Here is a 20,419-nt window from a genome sequence, read left to right on the forward strand (position 1 = left end):
GAAAAGTCTGAGATAACGGTGACAGAGTTTAAAAAAACTCATTAAAATAGACGGAGGAAAAAGTCATCAACTTGACGGCTAAGTTAACGGCGATGATCTACGTTCACACAAGCAACAAGCAACACAAAAGAAAACAAGAATCATCTCTCTCTCTGGTTTCACAGTAAAGAATTGATTCCACAATCTCACGCGGAAGCAAAATCCATATTCTAAATTCCACGAAATCACTCTAATCACATCGCTCAATCTATCGAAATCGAAACCCGTTTTCAAAAATCTCATCTTTTCTTTTTCCCATCAAAGTATCTGAATCGGTTTGAGATGAGCTCCGATTCACCGGCGTCTGGAGACGGTGGCGAACAAGCCGCTGCGGGAACAAGCGTGCCTTCACCGTCTTACGACAAACAAAAGGAGAAGGCACGTGTGAGTAGAACATCTCTGATTCTATGGCACGCGCACCAAAACGACGCAGCTGCAGTTCGGAAACTCTTGGAGGAAGATCCGACTTTGGTTCACGCTAGAGACTATGACAAACGAACGCCTCTCCACGTGGCGTCGCTTCACGGATGGATCGATGTTGTTAAATGTCTGCTTGAGTTTGGTGCTGATGTCAACGCTCAGGATAGGTGGAAGAACACGGTAAAGTCTCTTCCTTTCGATTTCGATTTTGGGTTTCATTGATTCTTTCTATTTGTTTTACCTTTGATCTAAGATATTGTGTTGGATTTGTGGTATTTGCAGCCTCTGGCTGATGCAGAAGGAGCTAGGAAGCAGAAAATGATTGAACTGCTGAAATCTCATGGTGGTTTATCTTATGTGAGTTTTTGATCTTGTATAGCTTTAGATTAGACATTGTCTCTTTTGTTTCATTCGTTAGGGTAGGTAATGATTGCTATTGAATATGAAAGTTTTTTTTGCAAAATTTAGAAACTTTCATATCTCTCTGAAGTAGCTGCTTAATGCAGTGTTGTTGTGTGTGGATCTCTTAGTGTTTATATCTGGCTGAGTAAATTTTTCTATGCAGGGTCAAAACGGAAGTCACTTTGAACCAAAGCCTGTGCCACCACCAATTCCAAAGAAATGTGACTGGGAAATTGAACCTGCTGAGCTGGATTTTTCAAATGCCGCAATGATTGGAAAGGTATGAGTGTGCTTTTACTTATCTGTGTTTAGTTCAATATAGTGGAGTTTGTGCAAGTGAGCTTCTTTTGGCTAATTTGAGGTTGGTCTCATTCTTTTAGGGTTCATTTGGTGAGATTGTGAAAGCCTATTGGAGAGGAACACCGGTAGCTGTAAAACGTATTCTTCCTTCTCTTTCAGATGATAGACTGGTTATGTAAGTTCTTATTTCTCTCTCTTATATACAATTGTCGAAGAAGTTTCTCTTCTAAGATTCTTGTGTTTCCATACTTGATGTGATGCAGTCAGGACTTCAGGCATGAGGTTGATTTGCTAGTTAAGCTTCGCCATCCGAATATTGTGCAATTCTTAGGAGCGGTAACCGAAAGAAAGCCCCTTATGTTAATCACCGAATACTTGCGCGGGGTAGGTTTTCACTATCCGCTGTCTTTTATCTCTGCATATTTTCTACTTGGCTAAATAAATGACTTATCTATTTTTCACAGGGAGATCTTCATCAATACCTCAAGGAGAAGGGCGGTCTTACTCCAGCAACTGCTGTCAACTTTGCGTTGGATATCGCGAGGTACTTGAAGTTTTAACAATCGGGATATTATGTGAAAAAAATTTCATCGTATTTAGCCTGAGTGTTTTCTAAAATTTCTTGTTACAGAGGAATGACATATCTTCACAATGAACCTAATGTTATCATTCACCGAGATCTTAAACCAAGGTAATCAAAATTGCTTCATATATAGCTCTTTGGTTTCTTACTTCAAATCCGATGTTCATAAACCGCTTCTTGCATTTTATATTTCAGGAACGTTCTTCTGGTTAATTCCAGTGCAGACCACTTAAAAGTTGGAGACTTTGGACTTAGTAAGCTCATAAAGGTTCAAAACTCTCATGATGTCTACAAAATGACTGGAGAAACCGGAAGCTGTAAGTGTTGTTCTATAGTAAAATTAGAATTCATCTTCCTTCTTTTCCTTTCATTTCTCTAACTTCACCTTCTTTGTTTCTTTTCTTCGTGCAACAAAACCAGATCGTTACATGGCTCCTGAAGTATTCAGGCATAGAAGATACGACAAGAAAGTCGATGTCTTCTCCTTTGCAATGATTCTTTACGAGGTACTAAGATCTTAGCTATGAAAAGTTTCTGTCTCTACAATAAACAGAACCAAAGTTCAGAGAATCTTTACCTTAATTTCATTACCACATTGTACCCAGATGCTTGAAGGAGAGCCACCGTTTGCGAACCATGAGCCGTATGAAGCAGCCAAACATGTATCTGATGGACACAGACCTACATTCCGGTCCAAAGGATGCACACCAGATCTAAGAGAGTAAGAAAAACCCGAGGCTATATGCACCGGTATTACTCTACCGGCTATCTAACTATTCTCTCTTTTATAGGTTAATTGTGAAATGCTGGGACGCAGACATGAACCAGAGACCGTCGTTTCTGGACATCCTCAAGAGACTTGAAAAGATCAAGGAAACTCTACCATCAGATCACCATTGGGGCTTATTCACTTCATAATACACCAAATCATTATTTAAGAACAAAAACAACCAGAAACACGAAAGTAACAATTCTGTTTGCCTTATTATTATTCTCTGTTTCTTGTCTTTTGTAAAGATTGTTTCTTTTTTTCATCTTTTCATTTGCTTTAAAAGAAACGACTTAAAAGAGTGTGAGATAAAAAAAAAAAGCTTTATTGTTCTATGGATTGGATTGAGTTTGCAGGTTAATGAGATGTTAAGATCATATCAGACAGGATAAAGTGTCTGTTTCCGAAAAATCCAGTAACAAAATGAATTCAGTTGTGTATATAAAGCTAGAGTCTTAGGGATTTCAATACAATCTCTGTCCTCAAGAGATGGTAATGGTTTTCAGATGAGCTTCTTCTTCTGGAAGAAATTCTTCAAGTGCCAAAACTGAAGACCTGCGACCGATAAACAAACTGCAAGCGACACGAAACTCAACCATGCCATCTTCGAATTTGTTGCAATGTTCAAATTGTGCATTTCTTCTTCCCTGCAATAGACCAGATGAAGATGAGTTTTGAGTTTTCATTCATTCACTTCCTCTGATTAAGTAACTTCAAGCGAAGACAGGTTTTGTTGCAATTACCTGTCGCGGAGATAGAACATCTCGTCGTGGATGGAATTCACGGTTTCAAATAACTTCTTAACCTCAAACTCCATTGTCTGGCCAATAACATCAAGATACAACCATGACAAGGTTAACAAAACGTTTCTTTAAAACTCTGCAACCTCTTTAAGGACTATATGTTACATTTCAAGCTAGTCTTGCTCTGTAGCCTGTTAAAATCTAGTCGTACCTACTTTCATTTCAAGATAGTATTGATCAATCTATTTTCGCATACTCAAAACCACAAACACACGACCCCTGTCAGTTGGATTTGATCCCTAAGCAATGTTGCAGACTCAAATTCATAGCCTTGTTCGAACCAAACCAATGCACCAACATAACCTAGAAACCAAGGCTACATAGCATTTCTCACTTGAGATATAACTTTTCACTTTCCAGCATCAAAATCTATTTCCTCTAAGAGATTAGTTTGACTAAGTTGAGACTTCAAGACTACAGAACAAACGATAACTTACTTCAACTTGGCTCTTCTTGGCCACATTCGACCAATCCTTGGTATGAATACCCGTCCTCCAATCAAAGTCAATGATCAGCGTCGTCTCCGGTTTGTGATCGACGGCGGAGAAGCAAGATATGTAATCCCCTGTTTCCACAGCTGTAAACGAGAATTGTCCCGATTCTACTCCGTCCGATTCGTGATAAGCCGTTCCTTGCGGCGATGTGACCTAAAAATCAACACATTGCGTTATTATACAAAAATCACCAGAGGAAGAAATTGAAGGGAAATGCGATCAGATCGGATGGATCTAGATGTATTATTATTACTCTGACGGTGACTTTATGGGAAGAAGGAAGAGGATGATCTTCGTTAGGGTTTATGATGCTGTATTTCCCGACGGACATTGCGTTTGCGTGAATCTCCTCGGAGATGCATTTCGTGTGCCCAGAATGTATCTCGTATCGTATAGAGAGGGTCACAGGAGATAAAATTGAGAAGATCAATAGTACGATCGAGCTCCGACGAAGATCCATGGCGGCTCCGGTATAGAGAGAAATCGATCTAACGAGTTTCAAAGCTTAGTTTGTTTTTCTGGTTAAACGGAATAAAGGAGACAGAGAAAGTCAACACGTGCGTTGCCATGTGTAAGTGTTTCATTCGTTAAAACACGTGGAGTAATACACTCTGGAGTAGGCTATAAACCTAAGGCCCATTATATTGGACATACTTTCAAGAATCTTGTAATGTCACAGTAAGGCCATGAATGGTTGTGTTTTTAAGGAATACTAGATTTTTAAGGAATATTTAGATTATAGTTTTTGGTTTTTGGATTTTACATTTTGGTTTTTATAAATATATTAGATTTTAATCCGTGGTGTACCGCGAGATTATATTTTTCTAAAAAAATTCAAAATTTAATTTGTTTAATAGATTATTTTGATTGTTAATTTTGGGATTTCACCTGTCATATACCATCTTGTATAAATATCGACCCAAACCCGTCCCACCATATTACCCGTCCCGTGAAATTAAACATCATTTAGTTATTTTTCTTTTTAATAATACTTTTATTTAAAAGATATAATTCGAGTCAATTTAATATATATATATATTGAATTTGTATAAAGTTTAAATATTATTAATATTACAAACTTTTTATATAATTTAAATATTATAAATACTTTAAACGTTTTATAAACTTTAAATATTTAAATGGTTAAACTTTTTATAAAGTAAAAATATTTATAATATTTAAAATTCTTATAAAGTAAAAATATTTATAATATTTGAAACTTCATAAAAATTTTAATTTTAGAAATATTAAAACTTTTAATAAAGTTTAATTTTTAAAATTTTTTAAAGAATTATAAAATTTAACCTTTAATAAATTTTAAATATTTATATTACTTAAAATGCATATAAAGTATAAATAATATTAATATTTGAATTTGTACTCCAAAAATTCAAATGTTAATATAGATAGAGGTATACCATATAAAACTTCAAGATTTAGTTAGAAAAAGTAGGTGAATAAAACTAACCATATTAAAGAATCGGACTAAATATTGAGCATATGCCGTTGAACATGGTAATCATCATTGATTTGCTTATCATGTTTAGGATTAGCTGCACAACAAAGTAAATGTTTGGTATACACACAAACAGAAAATATAAAATATGAACGTTCTTATAATAAGAAAAAAAAAACGTTTTTGTTGGCTTGCTAATGAGATTGAGAGATTATAAAGGTTACCATAAGTCACAATGAAGATGTGATATTTGGCTTGCTAGAAAGATGATATATATAAAGCTCATACACGATTAGGGTTAGTTTTGATTTCGAATAAAAAATATCTCCTGTGAGCATGCAATTTTCTAAAATCTGATATTAATGCTTAATAAATGTAACATTATTTAGGAAAATAAGTTATTGATTCGAATATTCTATTTTTTTTAGGAAATATATGAAAAATCGTATATGCAGAGAATTTAATCGAATAAAGAGAGAATATGTCTTTGATTAGGTTTTAATTGCATACCAAATAAAATGAATGGTTAAGACTTAAGACTGAAACAACAATATTTAGTATTAATTAGTTGTGATTAGCTAAGATTTGTATCATAAAATCGAGAATATAGCGACAAAATCGGGAATGTTTAAATATCATTCAATGCCATGAAAAAAGATTTGAGAATAAGTTGGTGGTAATATATTTAAAATATATAAAAAAATATATTATTTTTGTTATCATTTTAACGAATTTAATATTCATCATTGAAAACTTTTAAATCCCCTAGATTACGTTTCAATTTTTTTTTATTAGTTGCTAAATTGAGAAGATATGATTTTGTTAAAACTAAATTGATTATATGGAAACAATTTTTGGAAATTGTTTAGTTTAAAACACTATGCAATATATATATTTTTTGTTATAAAATAAGAGGATATTATGTGTAAGAAATGTAGGAAATAAGAATCTAATACCAATAAATATTATTTATTATTTCTAAGGGTGTGATTGGTTGGGCTGTATCTTTATGGTGCAACTCAAAAAAAAATTTAAAGCTCCAATATTACACCAATCAAGCTTTAGCTTTCTTAAAAAATCTCACAGCCCAAAACAATTTTTTTTAGTTTTTTCTGCTGTAACTCTTAAAATTTTTACAGCATATTTTTGTGTGCTTTAAAAATCTTTACAAAATTGAGTTGTTGGGTAAGGAAATGCTAATAATTAAGAATCTTTCATTTATTATATTTTAAGGCCACAAATTGATGTAGAAGCAATATTGATTAGTTACAATTTTTGGGAAAACACGTTTCTATAAGATTATTTTTAAAATTTTTGCAGTATTAACTAATATCTAAACAATTAATGCTAATGGCATTCCTCCATAAATAAGTCTTAACTCCAGGATTTATTTACTAAATGTACTCCAAAAATGTATAAATAGATAAAAATATATAAATAAATGGAAAAAAAAATCTTACGTGAAAAATTTCTTTAGGAAAAGTAAAAAACTCAAATAAAATAGTTTTTGGATCATCTTTGAAAATGGTTTGTATCTTCCAAAAACTAGATTCCCTGTTTTTTATGGAAACCAATTTCTAAAAATCTTGAATGGGTGAAAAAAAAGTTTTTCTTAAAAAAAAACTAAAAACCATTACAAAAACTACTAAATATTCAAGGCCTAAAGTTTAGAAGGAAATAAAGAAATAACTAACTCATACCATATTTTATAATCAAGCATTATCCACTTATCCTGATTAATTACATATGAGTAGGTGGGAAGATTCCTTAATTTTAAATTAATTGGGAAAATTTGTTGAAAAGGCAATTGTACTCAAGCTTTTTTGTAAAGAATAAATAGTATCTTTCCTTGGAAGGGATGTTAATAATGCAAAATTGAGGCTATGTGTCATGATTTCGTTTCAGTTTTTTTTTTCCTTTTTGTTACAATAGTATTAACTAACCTTAAAAATGTCTGAATAAAGGAGATTAAAACAGAGTTTTGAATCGTGATTAGTGCAATAAATAGATGACAATAAATAAAGTACGGGAGAACACTTAGGTGAATTCGTTGACTATCAAAAGGTAAAATGTGTCCTCTTTGTTTCTCTTACTCCCTCTCTTTCTTTCATATTGAATGTTTTAGCCATTTTACTATAAGAAAATCCGGGCTACGCCGGTAATATATTTAATAATTGATATTTTTAGATTAATTAACTTAAGTTTAAATTCAATTTTAGTTATACATTATAAAGTCATATGATATTGTATTTAGCATTTTAATAAATATAACCTATATGATACTATTAATCTATTCATTCTAATTTATATTTACAAATTGAAATTTATTTTTTGTTTCTTATTATTACTTATATAGTTTTTTTCTCATCTATGTAGTCTCTAATAATCTTAAGGAAAATGATCTCTTCTTAATAGTATGAAATGTACCTTTTCTAATAGTAGTTTTAATTGAGAAATTCCAAAAGTTTTTCAAATTTATCTTCTTTAGTTATGTTGTTAAGGATTTGAATATGTGTAATTTGATAACTTGGTTTCTAATGTTATGAAATCTTGAAGAAAAATAACAAAAATATCATTATTTTTAAATAACCAAGCAATGGATTAGCAAGTAAAGAATGATGGTTCTTGTGTGATACTACATCATTGACTTTGATCGTGTTAAGAAGTCAATATTCAAATTCCCTTTAAATGTTTTGATTAGTTTATTTTTTCACTTTATATGTAAAAGCTAAAACTTTTCTTTCCCATTTTATTAGCGGCTTAATTGAAATCACTTTCGGAATTTTAGCAGCCAATTTTTCAATTACTTTCAACCTAATTATTTTAGTTTGTTTGAACAAATTTGACCTAATTATCTCAAAGCTTGAACTAAACGTATCCAACATATTCGCTTCGACATAACGACAAGAGCGGAGTAGGGAAGACAAAATTTTGACCTCATGAATTTTAAAGCCTTGACAAACTTCATATATGGTCATATTGAAATAAACTGCAAGCATGTAAGAAAAAAGTTAAATCTCAGTAATATGAAAGTGTATGTAAATGGGTCATTCTTATTATTTATAAAAAAAATTGAAACTTTTTGAGGAAAACCACATGCTAAATGTTTTTTAAAGGAACATTATTTCATTACACATTTTAATTTTCAATGAAATTGATTCCAAAACTTACGATGAAAGCCATATATAGTATCAAATCCAAGTAAAAGTATTTTATTTTTGTTCATCATAGTGCGTTGAAGTTTTGTCCTACACATACACACATCATCTAATCACACGTATAGAAACAAAATATACATAGAGGGATGGATCTTTATGTTAGTAGAGCAAAACTTCGAGTTGTCTTCTACCAAACGCTTCCCCCTGCATCATGAAAAAAATCAAACCATGAGGGATACGTCATAGGTAGGGCAGTTAGTCATAGCTTCATCATTCATGTTATTAATTATCATAAACGGAATGGATTGAACTCTTGGGTAAATGGAAGAGGAAGCATACCAACCAAACCAATAATTAGATGCTAATCAAACGTTCGTTGTTTGTTTGTTTGTTTACTGGGAATGTTCTTTACGTTGAGTGCATCCCCTACACATATACACATCATGTAATCACACGTATAGAAACAAAATATACATAGAGGGATGGATCTTTATGTTAGTAGAACAAAAATACCTCTAAAGCGTGAACTGAGGTTTTTACGCTTCAGTTTTTCTAATCTAAGGGTTATCTTGGGTAGTCGGCTTCGGCAATTCGCTTCCAGGGTGCTGCGTGCGAGCAATCGAGGAACTGAGCAAGGTAAATGTTGGCGGATTCGTGATTTCGGAGGATGATGCTGGTCTCTTCCACGAATTTGTATCTACTATTAATTACACTTTCGTAGTTTCGTAGAGTGAACTTCTGTAGAGTGATCCATTGATGTTGATGACCAAGTAAGAAAGAAGCTAAACGTTGATGTAAGTTTCTTTACAACTGTGATGAGTTTTTAAATTGTAGAGAAGGGGAACTTGAACGCCAAATTCATCAACATTTGAGAAGTAATAATTGCGATGAATTTTGATTGGGTGGCTTAGGGGGAATTCCAAAAGCTGAAGTTTGGGCGAGGGGAGTCTCTTGAGTGACTTATTATATACTATGTGTCAATGAGACGTGGATAATTGTAAGTGGTTTTTAAGAGTGATGTGGCATTTTGCAAAATCTCCGCTTACGTGGCTTCCTCTAAAATGCTTTTGATTGTGCTGATGTGAACACATTGAGAGGCCTCAATGAACACCTTTTATTAGTAAGAGATTTTGTTTCATAGTATAAGATGATTATGACAAAAATGTTTAAGTTTCTATGAAAAAATTAAATTTATATACTTTGTAACTATTAATATTTTGCAGTATAAAATTTTATTGGCCAAACTCTCTTTAATAAAATATTAAATTATATTTTTAATGTAAAAATTATTAGAAAATAATAATAATTAGTTTCTTAAACTTTATTGTTTTAACCAAAACATCTTACATTTTAAAAGAGATGAAGTATTATATTATGTTTTTCTAATCAAACATTTTCCTTGAAAACTAGTGCTATTTTTTTTTGGATATTGAATCAATTTGGCATTTAACATACATTATAAAACCAGTTAGGAATATTAAAGCTGTCTGAATTAGGTAATAAATAGAAGAAAAAAACATTTGAAAGTTATAAACTTATTTTTCTTTCCCTTACCGTTACCACTTTTTTTTTTTTGTTATTGTATCAATTTGGCATTTAATACTATATACATTATTAAACCAATTAGGAATATTGAAGCTACACTTGATGGTTGTTAACTTATTTTTCATTCATTCCTCACCTTTACCACCTTTGTTATTGAATCAATTTGGCCATTTGATATACATAATGAAACTAGTTAGGAATATTGAAGTTTTTTGTTCTGAATAGGTAATAATAATAGAAAAAAAAAAGAAGACACTTGACGGTTATTAACTTATTTTCCCTTCCCTCACCCCTTAGTCCGTTACCACCTCTTTTTTCTTCCTTTTTTTGTTATTGAATCAATTTGGCATTTGATATACATTATGAAACCAATTTGGAATATTGAAGCTTTTTGAATTAGGTAATAATAGAAGAAGAAGAAGACACTTGACGGTTATTAACTTATTACGGTTATTAATTTATTTTCCCTTCCCTCACCCCTTCGTCCGTTACCACCTCTTTTTTCTTCCTCTTTTTGTTATTGATTCAATTTGGCATTTGATATACATTATGAAACCAATTATGAATATTGAAGCTTTTTGAATTAGGTAATAATAATCGAAGAAGAAGACACTTGACGGTTGTTAACTTATTTTCTCTTCCCTCATCCTTTAGTCCGTTACCACATCTTTTTTCTTCCTTTTTTGTTATTGAATCAATTTGGCATTTGATATACATTATGAAACCAATTAGGAATATTGAAGCTTTATGAATTAGGTAATAATAGAAGAAGAAGAAGAAGACACTTGACGGTTATTAACTTATTTTCCCTTCCCTCACCCCTTAGTCCGTAACTACCTCTTTTTTCTTCCTTTTTTTGTTATTGATTCAATTTGGTATTTGATATACATTATGAAACCAATTAGGAATATTGAAGCTTTTTGAATTAGGTAATAATAATTGAAGAAAAAGACACTTGACGGTTATTAACTTATTTTCCCTTCTCTCACCCCTTAGTCCGTTACCACCTCTTTTTTCTTCCTTTTTTGTTCTTGATGCAATTTGGCATTTGATATACATTATGAAACCAATTAAGAATATTGAAGCTTTTTGAATTAGGTAATAATAATTGAAGAAGAAGACACTTGATGGTTATTAACTTATTTTCCCTTCCCTCACCCCTTAGTCCGTTACCACCTCTTTTTTCTTCATTTTTTTGTTATTGAATCAATTTGGCATTTGATACACATTATGAAACCAACTAGGAATATTGAAGCTTTTTGAATTAGGTAATAATAGAAGAAGAAGAAGAAGACACTTGATGGTTATTAACTTATTTTCCCTTCATCCCTCACTGTTACCACTTTTTTTTTTTGTTATTATATCAATTTGGTCATTTGATATACATTATGAAACCAGTTAGGAATATTGAAGTTTTCAGACTAGATTGCATGGAATCAGAAGTGAGTACGCGAAAGCGAAGGGTTTGGAAGCGTGGAAACGATTTTTTTAGAAATATTACAAAGTGGGTACGTGTTGTAAGTATATATAGAAATATATATATATATATATATATACATATTAATAAAACATATAATTAACCACATAAATCCAATACATAAATTTTAAATACTTCAACTACAAATAAAAATCAAAAATTTTATTTTTACAATAAATAAAAAATAAAATAGTTGAAAGTCAAAATTTTAGATGACTATCTTCATTCTCATTTTCTTAATTCCATCCAATAAAATGGTTTCAAATTCCATTTTATCGATAAGAACATCATCAAATTCAAGATTCTCGAAGTTTATTTAATTTAATTCATTATTCCAGCATTTTCCAAATAAATAATTTATATCGTAGTTATTTTGTTAAGCATGAACTTTTAAAAATAAAATACAAAAATCAGCATGTAAAAATTCTAAATTGAAAAATTAGTTTTGGTTTCTTTTTTTATTGTAAAAAATACTATAAAAAAATTTCATGTGACTATCAAATTTTTTAATGGAAACGTAAGCTTCCAACAAGCTTCCAAAGTGTTTTTTTGGGAAGCGCTATGAAAGCGAGATTCCAAAAGCTTCTGACTAAGATTCAGAAGCGGGAAACAGACCTTCGACGAACCTTTCGTGTTTTTTACCTTTCTGAATAAGGATATCTAATAATAATAACAATTTGAACAATTGCCTTTTACGGTCACTTCAACGGTCGTGACTTTTGATCTTAACTCTTCAAATATTCTTTGATTTTATTTAATTATTAAAATATTAAATAAATTTTTGTAACCATTTAGTTGAACTATTGCAACATTTGGTTTACTTACGAACTATTCTAATTTTCTATTTATTTTATGAACCTAATGTAACCCTTAATTTATTTGAAACTGTTGCAACATATTGTATATTTGATATATACAAACGCGTGTCTCGCTATAATTCTTCCTAAATTATATTTTAAAATTTATTAAAATCAACTGTTGCAACATTTAATGACTAATCTTTGCAATTTTTGATTTATTTTATTTATGAACCATTGTAACCTTTAGTTTAATCGACAAACCTGTTATCTTTGGCATACTTGATATCTACAGTCGTGTCTCTCGATATAACTTTTCATAAGAAATTTTTTAAATTTTGAATTACTAATATATATTTAAATAAATTATTGCAACTGTTTAGTTAAACCATTACAATATTTGATTTATTTAACAAACCATTGGAATTTTTAGTTTCTTTTATGAACTGTTGTATCATATACTTTATTTGAAGAACTATTGCAACCATTGATATATTTGATATTTAGAGTTGCGTCTCTTGATTATAACTCTATTTTCACATGTTTGTGTCTTTTCATCATAAACTATTTTTATTTTACTTTTTGTCTAAAAAACGTTTAATATGGTTGTGCTTTTTTATCGTAACTCTTCATTAAATATTTTAAACACCAATAACAATCTAAATAAATACCTTCTACGGTTGCTTCTTTTTATCGTAACGGATCATAAAATATTTTTATTTATTTTCAATTTATTTTTGGTTGTATCTTTTTATTGTAACCCTTCTTTAAATTTTTTTTTTCCATTTTTAATAACTGAAAAAATATTTTGTACAATTGTGTATTTTCACAAAGTTGCATCCATTCATTTAAAATTGTATCTTTTTATCCATTTTTTGTTTTTCCGAAACCGTTCATAAAATAGTTTCATTTTATTTTTATTTTGAAGAAATTCTTTCTATAGTTATATTTTTCATCGTAACTCTTCGTTAAATATTTTAATTTATTAATTGAAAAAAATATTACTTACAGTTATATTTTTTACAAAGTTGCTTCTAGTAATAATAGAAAAAGAAGACGCTTGACGGTTATTTAACTTTTATTCTCTTCCCTCACTGTTACCACCTCTCTTTTCTTTTCTTTTTTGGTTTTTGAATCAATTTGGTATTTAATAAACATTATGAAACCAATTAGGAATATTGAAGCTTTCTGAATTAGGTATAAATAGAAGAAGAATACACTTAACGGTTATTAACTTATTTTCCCTTCTCTCACCGTTACCGACCTCTCTTCTTTTTTTTTCCCGTCTCGTGATTTTTTTTTTCTTCTTAATTTCGAATTTTGCTCGGAAACAAAAAAAAAAATCCTCGAGATTCAAACCATTGACAAGGAGAGAAGAAGCATTCCATTTCGCGTTTGTCATCTAATTTCAATTTCTGCATTTTCGAAGAAATTTTTGACATCTCACAAGATCGGAGAAATTTAGGTTTTAGTAATTTTTTTAATCTCATGAAGCGGCGACGACGATCGTCGGAGGAGGGAGATGGAAGTTAAATCGGAGAGTGATAATACTCAGGCGCGAAGCGATAATAAGCTTCCGCCTCCGTCGGCAGTTCTGAAGCCTCGTGTTCAAGTATGGTTCGTTAGAGTTTGCTCCAGCATTTTGGTTTGGACGTGTTTGATTCAGCTTTTCGCCGCCGGTGAGCTTTGGCGTTCCCGGATCTTCACTGGTTTTACCAATCAGATTTCCAGATTCTCTGCCCCTGTCGAGCCAGTTCCTTTGCCGCCTCATCTACCTCCTCCGAGTCAGTTTTCTCTCTATTTGGGGACATTAGGGTTCTATTTCGTTGGTGCTTGAGAGTTTAACCAGATTATCGTTTTTGTGCAGGAAATTATACAAGCAATGGTATTCTACTTGTATCCTGTAATGGTGGATTGAATCAAATGCGATCCGCGGTTGGTCACTTTGCTTTAATTGCTCTTTTTTTTGCTTTCAGATTTGATGTTTCCAAATTCTGATTTTTATGTTGTTTTCAGATATGTGATATGGTGACTATTGCTCGGTTACTAAATCTCACTCTCGTTGTTCCAGAGCTTGACAAAACATCATTCTGGGCTGATCCTAGGTACTGTATCTTCGGTGTTTATAGAATCACTCATGTGTCTTATATGCTTAAACATTTTTTTAGCAATCTAAAGTATCCTAATTTTTGTTTGCAGTGGTTTTGAGGATATTTTTGATGTGACACATTTCATTGATTCATTGAGAGATGAAGTTCGGATTATAAGGAAACTTCCAAAACGGTTTACAAGGAAGTATGGATATCAAATGTTCGAAATGCCTCCTGTGAGCTGGTCTGATGAAAAATATTACTTGAAGCAGGTTTGTGTTTTCTGTGTTGGGTTCTTTGACTATACTGATTACAAGATATAGTTATGGCAACAAATAGCAAGTTCTTTTCTTGGTGTGTGTGTTTGTTCTCACTGATGAGTTCTTTCTTGTTCAGATATTGCCTCTTTTCAGAAAACATAAAGTTATACACTTCAATAGGACTGATACCCGCCTGGCAAACAATGGTCTTCCGCTCGCACACCAGTGGCTCAGGTGCCGGGTGAACTTTCAGGGACTAAAGTTCACTCCACAGCTTGAGGCTTTGGGAGCTAAGTTAGTTCGGATTCTACAACAAAGAGGGCCATTTGTGGTTTTGCATCTGAGATATGAGATGGACATGTTAGCTTTCTCTGGCTGCACTCATGGTTGCACTGAGGAAGAAGCTGAAGAGCTAAAAAAGATGAGGTTTCTCTTCAAAAAATCTGTCCTGAATTGGTGCTCTGGTTATAGGTTTTTAGCGTCGTTAATTCATGGGTCCATGCTGTGTTCTTTAGGTACACATATCCCTGGTGGAAAGAGAAGGAGATAGTCTCAGAGGAGAGGAGGGCGCAAGGGCTGTGTCCTTTGACGCCAGAGGAGGTGGCCTTGGTTTTAAAAGCATTGGGATTCGAAAAAAATACACAGATATACATTGCAGCTGGTGAGATTTATGGGGGCGAGCATAGACTATCAGTTTTAAGGGAAGCATTCCCGAGAATTGTGAGTCTACCAGTCCCGGTTTTCCTTTTCTTGTTACAACGAGTGGTCAACAGCATCTTCATTACAACGCACTTTTTCTTATCAGTTTTACTCACATGTGGTTATAGGTGAAGAAGGAAATGCTATTGGAGTCAACGGAGCTACAACAGTTTCAGAACCATTCGTCTCAAATGGCTGCTCTAGATTTCATGGTATCTGTGGCCAGCAACACATTTATTCCTACGTATGATGGAAACATGGCAAAAGTCGTGGAAGGTCATCGGAGGTAAATTTTTGTGGTGTCGAATGCATTCAGTTTCATGACAACTAAAAAGGTAGTGTTAAGAAAATCCAAACCTGTGGTTCTATCTAACCACTATTGGTCTATCTATGTTGAATTTGCAGATACCTTGGATATAAGAAGACAATCCTGCTTGACCGTAAGAGACTCGTGGAGCTACTAGACTTACATCACAACAAGACCCTCACGTGGGATCAGTTTGCAGTAGCCGTCAAGGAAGCACATGAGAGACGAGCAGGAGCACCTACACATCGAAGAGTAATCTCTGACAAACCTAAGGAGGAAGATTACTTCTACGCAAACCCTCAAGAATGTCTTTGTGAAGGTACAAATTGCCACGACCTGTTTGGCATAGAAATTTAACACAGTGAAGTCATGTTTTAGCATATTATCTCATTGCTTCTGCAAGGGGACGGCATGCCAAACACTTAAACGGGAGCTGCATAGTTCCTTCCTTGAGTTTTTACATTTTTGTTTGTAATTTTTTCAATTTTCCTGCATAGTTGCTGATCTTGATTTATTTAATTTTATGTAAGTTAAGATGTAACTAAAAGAAGATTATGTCTCAATTTATACAATTTCAAAAAAGCCAGCTTTTGGCAATAGCCTAACATACAAATTGTGGTCTCTCAACTCTTATGTCTCGAGGTTGATTCAACTCTATGTGGTCTGATACCAAACCAGTAAAGATTTTCTTTCTAGCCCTGATTTTGTTCTGCAGGATAAGCTATACGAGCTGAGCTAAGCTTATTCTCACTTGGTTTCCCAGAAGATGATATCCCCTTGTTCGCCAACCAAACCAAGATCTTTGAGCCTTCTCTCTTGGTAATACTCTAAAACGTCAAGCTCAAGCTCTCTATCCTTGAAGATTTGGTCGATTTGCTGAAGTACTCTCTTCTCACCAATCCTTATTTTGAGAGCCATTTCCAACCTAGGATCAAGCTTCCCTTCTTCCAGAAGCTTCTCATCCTGCGATAGATGATGAAGACGAGCAAGAAATGAGTGTTAAGCTGCAAAGACAGTACACGTAAAACTCGAACATATATACCTCTTCAATGGTGGTACTAAAACCAGACAGAGCAGATTTGCAGGCATCTCTGACAACACGGCATATTAGTTCCTCGTTTGAACGACTTACAGGCAATTCAAGATGGCCCCATATGGTGTTATTGAAGATAGACTCTAATAAGAAAGCATCTGAACCACCAAGAGCCACAAGCCGAAGATACTGAAGCATGCCAGCGGGAAGAGTCTGGCCGTCTACTACGTCAAAGTATCCGGTCTCACCCATCTTGTTAGTCTCAGCGATATCCAACTTATCCCCAAAGAATGGGTCTGATTCTGGTATCTCTATTGTTAAAGTATATGAGTTCCGGTTAGGGTTTGATTCCACAAAACCATAGTCCAGAGCAAGTTCTGCATTGCTTTTGTTCAGATCGTACTGAATGTATACCTGTGGAAGAGATCATCCAGATAGCATTAAAGGGCTTGTTCTTATACTCCTGAGGGGCAAAACTAAGTAGACAGTGTTTGAAGTTTACCTGCTCACCTGCTTTAACATAAACAGGTGACTTCAAGGAAAACAAGAGATCCCTAGAGAAGAGGCCGGCTCCCTTGATCTCGTATGCGTAATCTTCTGTAGTTATGGCAGGGTTATGGTTTATCTGTTCAAATTCAAACATTGAAGACAGAGATTCTCTGCTGAGCCAAGCATCAATGGATGAAGATTCTTTTCTGAATTTTTAACTAGACAATATCTGAAACAAGAAGATAGCTTACCAAGTCTGCAAGAGGGATCAAGACAAGGTTTTGGCCACGGAGACGAGAAAATGCCCTCGACTTGAGAATCCCAAACGCCCAGATGAAGTCATCGAGTGTTATGCGGGATGAGAAGAGATCTTTGTTGGGCAGTAATATCTCTTGTTCCAGTTTCAAGAATTCATTCTCCACATACTCTTTCACACCCAATGTGGTGCTCAACAGTTGAGTCCCTGAGCCAGACAACAGAAACCACAAAGTTAACAATGTTTTGCGTAATTGTTCCCTGGTTCATCATTAGCTACTGCTACTCAAACCAATTGGTATGAATCTTAACAATGATCTGACCATCGAAAGAAAAGGGTAAAAAAAATTGGACCTTTAAGCTCAGCAAGCTCCTCTTCTGACCTGTACTGGATACATTTCACGAAGAAGACATCTCATGAGCTAAGTGTTGATCAGAGATACTAAACTCTTGAACACACAATTGATGATCAAAGACGGACAAAACCCACCAGAAGACAGTGGAATCAGTAGATTGAGGAAGCATATCAAGATAAAGTCTCCATGAAGACTCTTCTTCATACTTCTCTCTGATCAAAAACAGAGCTACTGAAACCCACGGCTTTAATCCGCCGCATAAAGGTCCGATCTTGGAAGCAGTCACTGTCTCTGGGTTTATCCACAATCGCTTAGGAATCTCCAATACGACCTCGTTTCTTCCAATATCACGCCTGGCTACAAGTCCCAAACCTTCCGGTACCACGGCAGGTTCCGCCGGAGACTTCCCGGAGACGACTCCTTGGTCTCCGAGCCATTTCCAGAAATTCCGAACATTTTCCGGCAGTTCTGAGCTTAAAGCTGAAATAGGTCTCACCAAAGATTTCTTGGGTCGAGAAAATAGAAGGGAAGGGTTTCGTGACTTTTGAATTGACGGAACACGGAGAAAACCCGACACGACGGCGACGGCGACGGCGGCGGAGGAGGCTGTCATGGTGTTTTTCCGTTGGCGGGTAGTATCAGTGAAACAGAGTGTGTTTGTGGATAATAATGTAAGTTGAGGGGAAAAAATCTAGTTATTCTAGTTAATAATGTTTAAGGCCCATTATTGTAAAAGGCCCAGGCCTACATTTAGCTGTTATGTAATTAAACTATCTTTTATATTCACCGTTTTCATCAAAATTTGATCCTTTTACTTGTTAATTGTTGTTATCAACTACTCCCTTTGCTTCTAATCCGTGTTCAAAAAATCGATAGGCGCTAGTCGGGCCGTGAGGGTAGGTCTAGCGCCTAGCAAGAAAATCGAAGATTAATCGGAATTAGTTTTAGGGCTATTTAATGTTTTAAAAACATATTAATCCATCATAATTAAGAAATTTATATAATATCATTTTTTAAATTACATTAAACACATGAAAACAAGATTTTAAGCTCAAATTTATGATTTTTATACAAATTACGAATATAAGTAGGATGTTTTGAATTTTAGATTAAAAAAAAAAAGGGGGTAGGCGCCGTATAGGCGGGCTAGGCGGACAAAAATCGGACCATCGATTTTTTTTACCGATTAGGACAAAACGATTAGGACAAAATCGCCGCGGTTCCCCTCCGATCAGCGGCCAGGCGGCCGATTTTTAGAACAGGGCTTCAAATTATAAGATGTTTTAGGGATTTTTTTTGTTTCAAAATATAAGAAGTTTTACAACTTTCAATACACATATTAAATGTAATTAACATCTTGGACTATTTATATTCTGCAGTCTTTTTTAATTGGTTGATTTTTTAAAAATTAAATATTAAATTATAGTTTTAAAAAGAAAAACTGTTTTTAACTAAAAGATCCTATATTTTGAAATAGAGGTAGTATCAAAGTTAAACTAAAACAAAAAGTATGGAGTTTGATAGACACTCTATCACAAAGAAGGAAACAGACCATTATAAGAAAGAAAAAATGGTCAACTTAGATAGGTAACAATTCATGGAGATTCCAAGACTCTTATTAATCCCTCCAAGATAATGCAACATGTTACAACAACAACAACAAAAAAAAAAAAAAAAGAAAAGAAAAAAAAAAGATTGGAGACATATGTTCCACCATATCAACACATACCTTCATCATCATCAACTTAACTGACACTTCTTCAATGTTTTTTTTCTCAAAGTTGATATCAAGTGGTTCTAATTCAAATGACTTGAATTTAATTATGTGTTTAAGTGGTTCAGGTTTAATTGTGTGCTTAAAATACTTTTCAAATTATTATTACTGAAGAATCAAATATACAAGTCCTATTCACTATTCTCCATCAACGTAGAATATAAATTTACTCCGTAATTCAGATAATGTAGTAATCATATGTAACACCGGAACTTTCCTTTCTCCTGTTGTGCCGGCTTGACCACCGGATATGAGAGTGAGACCACTAAAGGTATATGTGTGATGTGATCTCCTATCAGAAACCCTATAAATTTGGCTATTACTCTCTCTCTCTCTCGGCTTTCGATTATGATAAATTCGAATATGTTTTTTGATATAGTTGAAACGGCAAAGTTGATGACTATTTTAACGAGAAACAAAAAAGTTTATGACCACTACTTCGTGTTTTGGACAATAATAACTTGGTTCATGAAACTAACTAACTAAGGCACAATCCGATTATCCGAAATTCCTAATGCCTATAAACTCTATACCTTAGGTGTGATTAGAGACACTTCGGCGATTTGGATTACTTAGTTTTATTTTTATGTTAATATAACGTATTAATTTTCATTAAAAAAATGTGTGAACTTTGAGATGGAAGACGCATGAATGACTTTTCATGATTTTCAAAACTTGTTCAAATTTCCAAACTTGGTAACAAGATTGTTTCAGTTGTTAATATGAAATTAGACTGTTTCAATTAAGTATATTTTTCTTTGTCAAAATGTACTAATTTGTCTTACAAAAACTCAAATGTCAAGAACACAAATTCTTATAAAACCGCTTGTCACGCCGCAACTCATGTAGTAAACCTGAAAACAACTCACTTAATCGCAATTTTACTGAGAAAATACTTCTCACGAAAACCACA

The 20,419-nt window shown here is 33.3% G+C and overlaps 4 protein-coding genes across 4 annotated transcripts; 2 read left to right on the forward strand and 2 right to left on the reverse strand.

Annotated features, from left to right (window-relative positions):
* Nucleotides 1-62: 62 nt before the first annotated feature.
* Nucleotides 63-2,924, forward strand: LOC9326097 (serine/threonine-protein kinase STY46). The gene is made up of 11 exons (XM_021012590.1): nt 63-639; nt 742-816; nt 1,025-1,141; nt 1,242-1,336; nt 1,425-1,545; nt 1,626-1,705; nt 1,793-1,852; nt 1,940-2,061; nt 2,165-2,250; nt 2,350-2,465; nt 2,536-2,924. Exons 1-11 carry the CDS (start codon nt 322-324, stop codon nt 2,660-2,662), a joined length of 1,317 nt encoding a protein of 438 aa, XP_020868249.1. The 5' UTR covers nt 63-321; the 3' UTR covers nt 2,663-2,924.
* On the reverse strand, nt 2,823-4,351 carry LOC9326098 (transmembrane emp24 domain-containing protein p24delta7). The gene is made up of 4 exons (XM_002892736.2): nt 4,064-4,351; nt 3,754-3,963; nt 3,257-3,333; nt 2,823-3,160 (listed from the first exon to the last, which is right to left on the reverse strand). The coding sequence occupies exons 1-4, from the start codon at nt 4,268-4,270 to the stop codon at nt 3,016-3,018; spliced, it is 639 nt and encodes a 212-aa protein (XP_002892782.1). The 5' UTR covers nt 4,271-4,351; the 3' UTR covers nt 2,823-3,015.
* A 9,126-nt stretch (nt 4,352-13,477) lies between these two features.
* On the forward strand, nt 13,478-16,206 carry LOC9328845 (uncharacterized protein At1g04910). The gene is made up of 8 exons (XM_021012757.1): nt 13,478-14,027; nt 14,111-14,178; nt 14,260-14,348; nt 14,443-14,605; nt 14,730-15,019; nt 15,109-15,313; nt 15,421-15,578; nt 15,698-16,206. The coding sequence occupies exons 1-8, from the start codon at nt 13,766-13,768 to the stop codon at nt 15,954-15,956; spliced, it is 1,494 nt and encodes a 497-aa protein (XP_020868416.1). The 5' UTR covers nt 13,478-13,765; the 3' UTR covers nt 15,957-16,206.
* Nucleotides 16,136-18,474, reverse strand: LOC9326099 (fructose-bisphosphate aldolase-lysine N-methyltransferase, chloroplastic). Its single transcript, XM_021012758.1, has 6 exons — nt 17,867-18,474; nt 17,731-17,759; nt 17,373-17,584; nt 17,135-17,257; nt 16,642-17,046; nt 16,136-16,562 (listed from the first exon to the last, which is right to left on the reverse strand). The coding sequence occupies exons 1-6, from the start codon at nt 18,343-18,345 to the stop codon at nt 16,347-16,349; spliced, it is 1,464 nt and encodes a 487-aa protein (XP_020868417.1). The 5' UTR covers nt 18,346-18,474; the 3' UTR covers nt 16,136-16,346.
* Between the last annotated feature and the right edge of the window lie 1,945 nt (nt 18,475-20,419).

Source organism: Arabidopsis lyrata, assembly GCF_000004255.2.
Source record: "Arabidopsis lyrata subsp. lyrata unplaced genomic scaffold ARALYscaffold_1, whole genome shotgun sequence".
NCBI lineage: Eukaryota > Viridiplantae > Streptophyta > Magnoliopsida > Brassicales > Brassicaceae > Arabidopsis > Arabidopsis lyrata.